Source organism: Uloborus diversus, chromosome 5 (assembly GCF_026930045.1).
Source record: "Uloborus diversus isolate 005 chromosome 5, Udiv.v.3.1, whole genome shotgun sequence".
NCBI classification, from domain to species: Eukaryota; Metazoa; Arthropoda; class Arachnida; order Araneae; family Uloboridae; genus Uloborus; species Uloborus diversus.
In genome coordinates this window covers 51,590,617-51,604,204 of record NC_072735.1, presented here as the reverse complement: position 1 = coordinate 51,604,204, position 13,588 = coordinate 51,590,617, and the positions used below count along the sequence as shown (strand labels likewise).

Below are 13,588 nucleotides of genomic sequence, written 5' to 3'. Positions count from 1 at the left end.
TTTTTTTTGGCGTGGAGTTTTAATTATGGTAGTTTTGGTGAGAATATAGAATTTTGACGGGCTTGTGACGTTCAATTTTTTTGTTGCGACATTTTTAATGCATGGAAACTATTAAGACCTTACAGTAAAGAGCTTGTTTTTTTTTTTTTTTTTTTTTTTTTTTTTTAAAGAAAAATGTATTATGGTTTATAGTGTTATTTGATAAGATTAGGTGTTATGTTTTCATTCAAAATTATATTTGATACTTTAGAGCTTATTTCTTTACAATTCGTAAACAATAGCATTTCCTACTCTGGTCATGAGTGCAGCGACGATGGTGTCGCGAGTAACTTCCTTGAAATTTCTAACACTGACAATTCCGTAGCTGGTATTTTTAGTTTATAAGTAAAATATGTACACAATTTTGAGTATTACGATTAAAAAAAATGGCAGTAAAAGGAATATTTTTTTTGGTAAAATAGGAAATTGAAATAATGATCAAACTTTATATGTATACTAAAGTACTAGTCGCCAAATGACTAAAAGGAAAAACTCCTTTTAATGCGGTTATAAATGATAGAAATACATTAGATATATTAAGTGCAATTTATATATATATATATATATATATATATATATATATATATATATATATATATATATATATATATATATATATATAGTATTTAAAAATATATCTAGCTGGAGATATATGCCCTGTTTTTGAGCAAAAAAGTAGCTTCAATCTCTAACACTTATACCACTTTTTATTTCAGGCAGTGTGTTAATAATAAATTCACCACTATCCCCAAAACTCGTCTCCAAGAAAATATATGCTAAAAATTTCAATTTAAAGAGATTATTGATAAATACAGATGTCCAAAATAAGTTTAATTCGCTTATTTTCTATAAATAAAGAAGGAAAAGTGTTTTGACACATCTTTAAATCTCCAAAGGAAGGAAATTATTTTAGGCATTAAGATAAAGGTTTCAAAATGAAAGCAGAGAAGTAATTTTTCTTTTCTTTTTAGCTTTACAGTGGAAATGACAAGATTGGAGATATATTGCATTATCTGTTTCAAAATGAAGCACTGTTGCATTAAGAGGGGGCGTGTAAATATTACAGTTTGAAAGCAAAATGCTCTTGTTGCACATAAGAGAACGTTTGCAATCTAAATTTAGGACTTCTTAAGACGTTATTTTCTTTACTATAAAGGGTGCTAAAGTGTATCAGTGTATATTAATGTATAGAAATTTTTTATTTACCCTAAAATTTCATTTTAAAACACATGACTATAACCATGGAAAAGGAACGTTGTACCTGCAACACGGACTTTAGACTATTTTTTTTTACTTATCGCATAAAATATTAATTTTTAGGAAAAACAGTAACTTTAAATTTCAATGTACTATTTTCATTTCAATTATCTCTGAAACAGTTTTTTCGTTTAATCATAACCTTACGCACAACTTATGGATACAAAATATCCATTTGTCGTAGAATATCGAGACGTATGTATGTATGTTTGGGCTTACAATTGAGCGTATCTAATGTGTTTGAAATAATTCAAAAACTCTTATAGTCGTAGAAGATTTACATTTTATATCCAGGATCTGTACAAAGGCTAATTTTTCATCTCCCGTCGTAACTCGATTCGGGTGCCCCCACAAATGCTCTTTTTCATTTTTTATGGCGATAAATTTTCATTTTAAGTTGTTTTTTGCATAGAGATGTTTTCTCTCTGGCCACATCCATAGTTAAGTGAATATTTTGAGTTATTTTGTCAGTTTTTGTGACATGCTTCCCCTTTCCATTTAATTGATTTTATGTACACAGTTAAAACACGTTTTTATAACTGTAAAATGGTTATGCTTTTAGGTTTCAACGTGGATAAATATTTATTTACTAAAAAAAAAAAATCTTTAAAGAGATGTACCTACAAGAGAAAAAATCATGTCTATATCAGTTTTTTTAATTTTAAATTCGTAATCATGACTATCATACAGAAGCAAATATTTTCTCCATGTTTGAGTTATTTAAATGCGAATACAAGAAACAATATACACAATTTCACAAAACGGAAATATCAGCCCAAAGATTTAGATTCAAATTAGCAGCGATTAATCAGGTAAAGCCATAAAGAGAGGATAATGCTCCTGCAAGTAAAAAGTAATGTATCAACACATAGAGTGTTTAGGCAAATATTAAAAATAATATTTACGTATAATATTTCATGAAAATCTACATTAACGTAGGCTGTTTTCCCCACTATTTGCTAGATATTTGTGACAAAAATAATAAATGGAAAAGGTAAAAGAAAATGCACTTATAAATTTCATTCTATAAGGTAAGAAAAGTGTAGGTTGTAGTTTTTGAAAGTATAAGTACGCTCCTTTTTAGGTTAAAAGTGAGAGATTGCATGAAGATCGAAAATGTAGATTTCGTTTTAAGGAGCCATAAAGGTGGAAGAAAATTAAATTCCACAACTCTAAATTTTTTGCAGACTATCAATTATCCTGCTTTGATAGGCAAATGTAAAAAAAATCCCATCATGATCAGAAAAGAGTGAGATTATCCTTTAAAAGGTGGAAAGGAGGATAAGGCTAGTGTTTCGACATTTCATTTAGCCATCAGTAATTTTCAGGATTTAAGATCACATACGAATAGTATATCGTTACAGTAAAGAAAAATTACGTTTGAATTTAACACAAACTCCTTGATATTCCGTTTTTTGTATATGAACACAGGAATCCAGTGTTCACTGTAGGAACAGCAATTAGCATATTACGGTTTCATCAATGAAAACGTTTGGGATTTCGAAAATGAAATTCATAAGTAAGTTTTTGTTTTTCATTTTCGTAGGTACATATGCTAAAACAATTAGTTGAATAAAAAGAATCATCATATTTACTTCACTTTGCGTAGTAAAGGGGTATTTATTTGCGAAAAATATATCACTTAAAATCAACTACCGCCTTAAATTTCCATTTTGCTCATTCCAGAATGCCAAACACTTGGCAATATATCACTTAGTTTTGTCAACAACTTGGCGAAAAATTTGGCGAAAAAAATATTTTTCGAATATGGTTTCAATTTGGCGTTATTGGCGATATCTAGACAGTTAAACCATTGAATCAAATTAAAACGGCCGATTTTCGAAAAATTAATCTCTGTAAAATCTATTTTTGCTTCGGTTCGGTACAAAATAGGGGTGAAAATAGTTAAAGTGCTTCTATTTTCTATAAAGCAATATTATCATTAAATCTGCGTAAAAGAGGGCCTTTTTATGCACGCATCAGATTGTTTTATTTTAAGAAACTAGAAGTCATAGGAATGTATAAAATTCGTGCAACTGAAATTCGAAAGGCTGTAGGAAAATGAAATTTATCAGAGCATCTCATAATGCAAAAAAAAAAAAAAAAAAGAACATTGAAGTTTCAGAAAGAAAGTTCAAAAATGTATCAAAAGTACGTGGAATTCAAGTATCTTTAGAGATGTCAAAGCGATATTTTAAATTCATGCCTGGCAAAGGCTATTTCAGTCATCTCACTTTTCTTGATCTATTTGACTCCAATGCCACTTCCTTTCGTAAATGGCAAACAAAAAAGAGGTTAGATGCTTGAAAAATGCATTGAGTTAGAATGTTCAAAGTATTTAATTTATTCAGACCCATTTCATTGACTCATAAATTGACTTCAAAATAAACGATAACAACAAATGTGAAATTTAGACAATTACTGGAAAAAAAAAATGTATCAAAAGGAATATATCTTCATTATAGTTATTTTCCAATAAAACAACACAAAACTAGCCTAGAAAATATGCAACTTAATATCGCATATTGAATCTGACAATGTTTTTTTTTTTTTAAACAAATTATGTCATACCTTTTTCTCACCACCTTACCCCTGTTAAAAAAAAAAAATGAAATTTCCTCGCAGCATGTTCGTAAAAACAGTTATCGTTAACGATTTTTATTTTTTACAGATCCTCCTGGGACCCCTGTTCTTCGTGTAATTTCGGTTGGTGCTACATCTGTAAAATTAGAATGGAAAACACCAGATTCCACTCCAGTACAAGGTAAAAATGGATGTGAATCTTTCTACATTTTTCTGACGTTAATTACCAACGGTGTAACTAACTTGGAAAGTTAGAATAAAATTCATCTTACGAAAAAAATCAGATCGGTATAAAAATTAAAATGTTAAAGAAATGTATGCCCCTCACCCTAAAGTAGGAAATGCACTTAAAAATGCATTTTGAGATAGTGAAAAAAAAAAGGAACAGAATCATTTTTTCTTTTGTGAAAATCTACGACGCTGTACAATTCCAAATATATAACTTTATTTTTTTCTTAAAGTTAATACCAAAAAAAAAGGAGAGATATATAAGTTAAATATTAGCGCATTAAAACAACGATTTATAGGGTATAAAATAATATCAGGTTAGGTACGCAGGTGACAGAAAGTTCATATACTTTCAGCTCCATCTTACATGAAGAAGAAATATTAGTTTTTTTTTTTTTTTTTTTAAATACAAAATGCACTTGCATATGTAATGTAACATGTCCATTAAATATACAATATCGTCTCAAGGAAAGAAAACATCTTGATCCAATGTTTATCGGATATAATTGGTGTTAACAGTATCAGAAGCGTAATACAAATCCTATATAACTCCTATGTTATAAATATTTGCATTATTAAAATTAGTTTCATCTACGACGGATATCAAGTTTATTCTATCCTAGAGAAGATACAATGTTGTCATAGAGTTATTAATGCTACATACGGATAACAGTTCATCGAATATATCAGCAAACTTAAGAGCATGTTTGATAAATATATTGTAATAATTTTATCCAAACATACATGAATTGAAAAACAAGTTATTAATTACGTATTGAAGAACATTCTAGTATGTGACATTTTATAAACGTATTTGATGAGTCATAGAAGAGTAGAGTAAAGAAATATTACCATGGATGAGTTTTCAATTCGCGTTTAATCTCTCTTTTTTATGCGGTAACAAATCTCCATATGAATTTTATTTACTAATAAAAATTAATATCCACAAGTCTTGCTTTAGTTGCATAATTTTAATTTAGTTGCTGTTTATTGTAAGAGTTTGCTGTCATTTGTTTGACACTGGTTAGACACGAAAATTGACAAATATATTTTCAGTTACGGATGTGGATATGATGCCGAAAAGCAAACAATTTGTTATCATTAACTTATTTAAAACATATATTTTGTTTTAACTTTTACTTTGTACAAAAACGTTTCAAGACAAGAAAACCTGACTTGCCCTAAATCTTCCAAGTTTAATTTAACACCGTAATACATTTTTCAGACATTATTGGGCACTGCTTTGCACTTAGTTTTACTTATTCATTTGGTAATCTACTATTCAGATTTATGTGATATTCTAGTCCATAACCATCTTATTGATTTTAAATACTACTTAATATACTTTTTTAGACATTACGATATTTAAAATTTAATTTCATAACAAATATGGTGTGTTGCACCTAAAAGGGGCCACATGGTTATGTTCTACGCCACCAAAAGCTAAACTAGAGTAATAATTTGTAATTTTTATTTTTGAAACTACCCCTTTACTTTTTTTGTTTTGTTTTTTTGAAATCACTTGAAAGGCGATTATTTTGAAATATTTAAACAACGCGGAAAAAATCTAATTTAATGTTTTAAAAACATTAGTGTTACATTACTGCTTCTCTGTTTATATTTTTTCCTTCGTAAGTGTTCATCAACTGTTTAAAGTAAGATTAAAAAGTATATATATATCCTACTTGTCTATTATATTGCGTAGCACTAGCAAGTATGTGATACCTCTATATCTAATGCTAAAATGACAAGCATACTTAACGAACATACACTTAAAATTTTTTCTCTAATGAGCAAAGTATTTGATTTGGCATCAATGAACTAACTATGAATTTCAATAGGAGAAATATCTCTGCAATTACACCACTTAATGTTTTATCAAAATATTTTCAAAGCTGTCACGTGTAAATCTTCACTTGTTTTTTATTCGTTGTAAAGTCTCACGTTTAGTAAATTTATGTTAATCATGCGAAGGTGTCCCCTTTATTTCGTCGTTCCTTGTCTTTAAAAAAATTATTATTTGAGGATTAAACTTGAAAGAAAGGGTTGGATAATTTATTCAGTTTTTTTTACCGTATCGTGTAATTGAAGGCCACTTGAATAGTTCAAACATTTTTAAAAAACATACGAGGCACTTTTTAAGAAAAAAAAAATCGGCTTTGAAATAACTGTAAAACAATTCATAAATGAGTTTTTTTTAATTATTTTTTTAAAGTCACGATACAACTAAAATATATTCTAAATACGCCCATGAAAAAATGCCCTGCATTTATTGTCCACACGTGCACATAAATCTTTAAATATATGCCGTATACCACAAAATTCGGACTTCCCCAGGTTTTCCACAATCCTTGCTCGTAAAATAAGAAATAACAACGTCAAATAGCGCAAAATGGCAGATTACTGCAGACACGTGTTTCGGCGCTACAAGGAACGCCTTTTTCGATGCAAAAGAAATGAGCTTATGAGTGAAAAGACATCCGACAAAAGACAAAATCCAAAGCTTTTGCCACAGCCTTGTTACTAAATGAACTTACTTATTTATTTACTAATTTCTTTTATTATCTTAAAATGACTCAGGACTCACCACGTGGAAATAACGTTTTTATAGCTTTGCGTCAGCTTTTTAGAAATAATGTAGCTTTTAGTTTAAAACGGTATTTTAAGGCTTTCTGCGTGAATTCAAATGCTCGACAATGCGTACCGATGTTTTTCCTATACGTATCGGTAACTATAAAGTGTATTTTTTATACAATTAGAAATGAAAAAAAGGATTTTTTGAAAAAAATATACGTCTTTAAAAATAATCGATTTTTTTTCTCAACTTGAGGGCTCTTGTGCGATTTAAAAAAATATTTTTAAATTTTTTAATTGTTTTTTCTCGTTATTGGGGATGCTAATGCGCAAGTTTTCTGCGCTTTTAGATATTGATTAGAAAAAAAGTGTTTTTTCGCTGCACCCTAGACCACACTGGCTCCTTCAGTCTTTATAGGTCTACATAACATTTTAGTCTTTCTAGGTCTAGTTAATACATAGAACGTTTTTAAGTATCAAAAATCGTTTAAGGTAAGAAAATTTGTATCAAAGATATTTTGACCAAAAAAGTGGCATTTTTTCAGCATTTAACTTACTGTTTGAGTAATTTTATAAGTGAAAAAAAAAGTTTCAAATCCTGGAACGATATGAAAACATTCCTCCAGCATTACCAGAAAACTATTTCCGCATTGCTAGGCAAGGATGTGATAAAACTTTCCCTCGACATGCGTCTACCCAACTGTCGAAGAAAAAACACATTCCCTTCCATGGATTTTAGTATTTTTCCAGAGGAGATTTTTTCATAAATGTGTCCAGTGAAGTAAGAGGAAAATGTGGAAATGTTCTCGGTGTCATCCAACCTCGAACGCAACTGCCTTCAGATACTGTCTGATAACGCTCGAATTGCTCCGACAAAGAAGCGCCAGGCTCGAAGAAATTCGATAGGGAAAGTGTGCAAATTACTACCCCAAAACTGATTTCGGAAAAATATGGGATTCTTTGTTCCAGATTCGAGACAATATTTCAGTAACATTCCGTTTGATGTTCATGACTTCAAAACCTTTTAATTCTACTCATTTTGCTTCTCTAGAGGAAGTTTATGTAGCAAAAATATTCGATATTGTAAGACTTGTATGCTGTAAAGCAGTTTTAGCGTAATGATCCATTATTGAATTAGCATGCTGATGCTTTCAAAAATGTCAATTCTTAAAAATACACACACACACACACACACACACACACACACATATATATATATATATATATATATATATATATATATATATATATATATATATATATAATTTATAAGACAAATATACATTTTAATGTTTTATTTGTCTTAAAACTTTTTAAAATAGGAAAAACACAAATAATTAATTAAAAACAAACTATTTAGTCATCTCCTTCAACAGTGTTAGATTTTACTAACAAAAATAAAGTATTTCTCTTCGCATACCTGTCATGAGACTGCATTTTGACATCTATGACATTGGACCCTTTATTATCCTTTTTTCGATTGGTTGTGTGCTTTCAAACAATAGATGCAAGAACCATTTTCTACTTCGTAAACAGAATCGTTCATTAATTTCCTTTTTTTAGAGTGTACTAACGTTTTCCCCTGTGGCAGGTTTTAGTTTCATACTTTTTTCTTTGATGTCTTATATTTCTGCTTCAATAGAAACTTGTGAATTTTAAGTTAATTTCTCTTTTTTTTTTTATTCTGCCCGTTTTTTTTTTTTTTTTTTTTTGTAGTATCTAACTGCTTTTGTCTGAGGTCTTCTTTAATCGGAGTACCAGTTAGGCAAAAAAAGGAGGATGCTCATAGTACCCAAGCCAGGCGAAAAATGGGGGGGGGGGGTCATTTGACCTACCGGGAATCTTATTGCAAGCCGTAGTGTAGCTCATAAAAAAGAGTTCAAGCACCACGCCCTACATTTTGGGTGGTACATGTGACTATACCGGTAGCAGGAAGACGCAATTCAAGAAGGGTATTTTATGATAAAAAGATTTTGTATGGCTTACAGTTAGTTTTAAAGATGATTAATTCAAACTCATTTTTATCTTTTTGCGTACTAAATAAAAATGGGTCAGGAAAAGCCCCAAAAGTTTTGGTTTTCCAATTATTTCACGGGACTTTTTCAGTGATTTTACCATGTACGGCATTATAATGTTTTTTTCTTTTTATAAATAAATTCATTTTTTTTCAGTGCCGTACTAATTTATTGGTACGGGGGTGAAAATATAGAGGTGACAATCCCTTTCTTCAGACCGAAGGATGCAGGTCATTTGATCCATCATACGTTATTAAGATTCTAAAACTTCTATGATTTGATATAATGTCGTACATTTTGGTAGGTACACTCGACGACAATGGAAGCAGGAATGACCGCATCGGTAAAGGGTATTTTAGGGTAAAAAGATTTTTTACTGCATATAGTTAATTTTAAAGATAATCAATTAAAAGTCATTTTTAACTTTTTTCCGTACAAAAACAACGGGTCAGAAAAGGCCTAAAATTTTTCGATTTCTAATTATTTTACGGACTTTTTCAGTTATTTTACCATATACAGCATAAGCATATTTTCTTTCCTTTTCAAATATAATTTAATTTCTTTTCAATGCCGTACGAATTTATTGGCACGGGGTGAAAATATGGGGGTATCAACCCCTCCATTCAGTCGAACATTGCTGGTCACTTGATCCATCATATTTTTTTAAGATTCTGAAATATGATTTAATATAATGCCGTACATTTTTCATGGAACATTTGGAAAAAAAAAGTATTCACGAGGACGGGGAAATGCGGTCAAATATTTTTGTACTGCATATACATACGTTTTATTGATGATAATGAAATTCAATAAAAACTAAATGCCGTCTGAAAAAAATTGTACATGTGCGATAAAAAAAAATATTATCGACCTTTTTTATTAATCATATAAATCAAGCGCTTAATAGATTACTGCAGATAAGTTGATACAGTACGGGGTTTGCAAAATTCAATTTAAATGCTTGCATTATTTGATTTTTTTGTCGTGTCGTATATACGAATATTTACAGAGACAAGATTGCAAACAATGCCTTATATCAGTATTTTTATTCAAAATTTATTGAAGGATCTGAAACTGTTTTTGAATTAAATAGTCCTCTTCTTATATTCATAAAAGTGTAGTGTTTTAAAAATGCATAAAGCGTTGGTATAATAATTATATATTTTGAACGTCAAGTTCGTTACACAGAGAAAACGGTAAGGCCTAGAAAAATAACATTTGGTACACAGGGGAAACTTTTGCCGTAAATGTGCACCTCAGAGCCCGATTTTTGCGAATTTATTTGGAAAAATGTTATTTAAGGTTTTATGCGATTTTTAACAAATTTTAGAGTTTTTACTTAACAGACCGAGGACTAATTGAGCCACAGAAATATTTTTCACATCTAAGTGTTAAAAATTTATTTTTAATATTTTCGAAAAATACCTTTATTTCAATTCTCATACTGTATAACACGTATTATTTCATTGCAATTAAAATCGAATAAGCATACGAATCATAACAATAATAATAACATTTAGAATATATATTTAAAATTTAATTGAATAAATTGAAGGTTTTCAATCTATACATATAATAAAATAAAAGTTTGTGTGTGTATCTATGTGCGTGTCTGTGTGTATTTTTGTGCATTTCCAGGGAAAACGGTAAGGCCTAGAAAGATAGCATATGTTACAAAGCGAAAACGGTAAGGCCTAGAAAAATAACATTTGTTACACAGGGGAAACTTTTGCAGTAAAAGTGCATCTCAGAGCCCGATTTTTGCGAATTTATTTAGAAAAATGTTATTTAAGGTTTTATGCGATTTTTGACAAATTTTAGTATTTTTTACTTCACAGAGCGAGGACTAATTATTTTTCACATCTAAGTGTTGAAAATTTAATTTTAATATTTTCGAAAAATACCTTTATTTTGGACATTTTCCGGCCTGTAACGTTTCTTAAAACAATCCCATAAAAAGTATAAAAGCTTCTGTTTTAAAACTTAAGTGCCTAAAAGTACAAAACAATTCGCCCTCTTCAATGAAAAAAAATAAAAAATATCTAACATTTTTTTTTCTTTACGATTAACGTTCGGTCGGGAGAAAAAGAAAATGATTTTCGAAGTAAGTTTTAATTCTTCCAGCCATGACGGCACAGAATCGGTTGGATTATGAATCGAATACTGCAGTTTCCACTAAAGTCCCATGTGAAATGTACGGTATTAATTTTTTTATAAGAACTATATATTGTTAATAAAGTAATGTTAATGCCGTACAGAAATTTATGACAAAAAATATCCTTAAAAAAATCATTGAAAAGCACGTCAGCTGCGATTAACCCTCTACTGAAAAATGTACGGCATTATGATTGTTTTCTTTTCAACCTTAGGTAAGCTCAAAAATCGTGTAATATTATCAATTTACTTCTTCAGTCAACCATACTGAGTTAAATTTTTTTTTTCAATTTATCAATTTACCTCATTGTTTAAAATTAATTACTTTATTGATGTACCACTCATTTTAAACGGCAATAGTGTAGAAAGATGATATATTCCGGCCTGTACTCATAAAACTTATTGCCGTACCGAAATAGATGAAACTAATGTAAAAAAAAAATGTTGTTATAAAATGAACGTTTTTTTAAAAAAATAATATCATCCTGGACCATAATTTTTAGATGGCATTATTTTTAAATTTATTTTGAATATTTAAGAATATTTCTCAACTAATGCCGTACATTTTCAAATGACCTGCAACCCTCTTTCTGAAAGGAGGGCTTGGCACCCCCATATATTCATCCTCCTACCAATAAATTGGTACGGCATTGAAAAAAAGCGAAATTATATATAAAAAGAAAAGAAAATATGCTAATGCCATACATGGTAAAATCACTGAAAAAGTCCGTAAAATAATTGAAAAAACAAAAATTCTGGGCCTCTCCAGATCCTTTTTTTTTTTTTTTTTGTACGGCAATCAGTTAAAAATGACTTTGAATTGATTACCTTTAAAATTAACGACACTGGTGGACAATTGCTAAGGACGGATGGTAAAAGCAGCGTTAGCAACCACAAAATGGAAGGCAAGGAAATATGGAAATTAGCATAAGTTCGGGACACAGTAAGACGCGTTGTGAGTATGCAAATTTTAGGCTCATGACGTTGCTGGTCACGTGATAGCACTGATAAGCGATATAAAGGATTGGACGCGTGATGACCATTGTTGTTCAAAAGCAAAGTTTGACGGCATAGAATCAATTGACGAACTTGTATTTTTCGGTATGTCTTCCCGACATCCCTTAGATGATTTTATGGGTAGCCGTGTGCTTGGCAACATCGAAGAAGGGTAAAAAAAATTTAGATGTCGCCAGGGATTTCGACGTCAGCCACAGGGTTGTTTCTAGAGTTTGGAAATCATTTCAAACAAATGGAATGTGTAGCAAATGTCACGAGGGAGGTCGTGCATGCAATACGACGTCAGCAGAAGATTGGAGGCAATGAAAAGGAACCAGCGCAACACAGCTACTGAAGTAGCAAAGCAGTTTCCTGCTGCTACTAGCAGGCAAATATCCCGAAAAACTGTAGCCAAACGTTTCAATGCAGTAAGACTATAAGCCCGTCAGCTTGTTTTGTACATCCCATTGTCTATAAGTCAGTGTTTTGGTCGTTTGTAACGATGTATTCAGCATCGCATTTGAAGAGAAGTCGACTGGGCTTGTGTACTATTCTCAGATCAAAGCAGGTTCAGTCTGTCGTCTAATTGTAGACGACAACTAACCTGGCATGAGAGTAGAACAGCATACAAGCCGGCAAACGTAAAAGAAAAGGACTAGTGCTGTGGTCGATAAATTCGTTTTCAAGGATGGTAACGTAACTTGTCATTAACAATCGCCGTTCAAGAGTGCCTAACTCACTCAAAATATTCAACCCATCAAATGGCCAGCACGTTCTATAGATCTGAATAATATTGAAAATGATTGGGATGTTTTGGGGAGCAGTCTTGTTGGTCGACAACGCCCTCCAATAAGCAAGGACACCCTTATCCGTGTCTGACAGAAGAATCGGATGAATTATCCCAACAGCTGCTGGTTAATATTAGTAAAGCATCACATGACGTGTGGAAGCTTGCATCTCTCTCCATGGTAGCCAAATCCAACAGTGACATCTTACGCTGGTAATTGCATTTATTCACTTTTACGTATTCAGCCCAAAATGACCGTTTTGTCCTTTAAACACATTTTACCGCCTTCTGGATTTCAGAACTTTAAAAAAATTTCGTCATAGCAATGCTCTATAGTTCTGGCATTAGTTTATTTCACTCGGCATCGAATTACACGTATTTTTTACACGCTACACAATCCATTGGAATCCGTCCTTAGCAATTGTCCACCAGTGTATATGCCGTGCAAAATCTTTTTATCCTAAAATTGCCTTTCCCGATGCGTAATTCCTGCTACCGGTGTAGTCGCATGTACCATCCAAAATGTACGGCGTGGTGCTTGAACTCTTTTTTACGAACTATACTACGACTTACAATAAGATTCGCGGTGGGTCAAATGACCCTCCCATTTTTCGACTGCGTACTATCACAATCCTTTCCTGGTTCCAATGCTTTGGTCCTACTTTTTCAAATGGTCTCAGTTGGGATAGTCAATATGTGACGATGTGGAAGGCCTAGTTTGAGAAATACTTGGATTACCGATAAACCTTTTCATTATTTTGACATCTAACGTGGTTCTGTTAGTGTTTTGAACGTAATGTCTTACTATGTTTAAAATAAAGAAAATGTATTACCGGCTGAATAGTGTATAAAGTTAAAGTTGAACAGGCATGAAGACAACACTATATGATTGTAAGCTATAAGATGAGAATCTTTTGCTTAATTAAAAATGAATGGTGATTTTCAAAACTGAATA

General features: G+C 31.1%; 1 protein-coding gene across 3 annotated transcripts in view; it reads left to right on the top strand.

Moving 5' to 3' along the window:
* The window catches only part of LOC129222164 (cell adhesion molecule Dscam2-like), a 141,254-nt gene that overhangs the window by 98,862 nt on the left and 28,804 nt on the right, over nt 1-13,588 (top strand). For all 3 annotated transcript variants that reach the window (XM_054856622.1, XM_054856621.1, XM_054856623.1), the window contains exon 4: nt 3,968-4,060. In XM_054856622.1, coding sequence (XP_054712597.1) covers nt 3,968-4,060 — 93 coding nt within the window. The remainder of the gene's footprint in view (nt 1-3,967; nt 4,061-13,588) is intronic.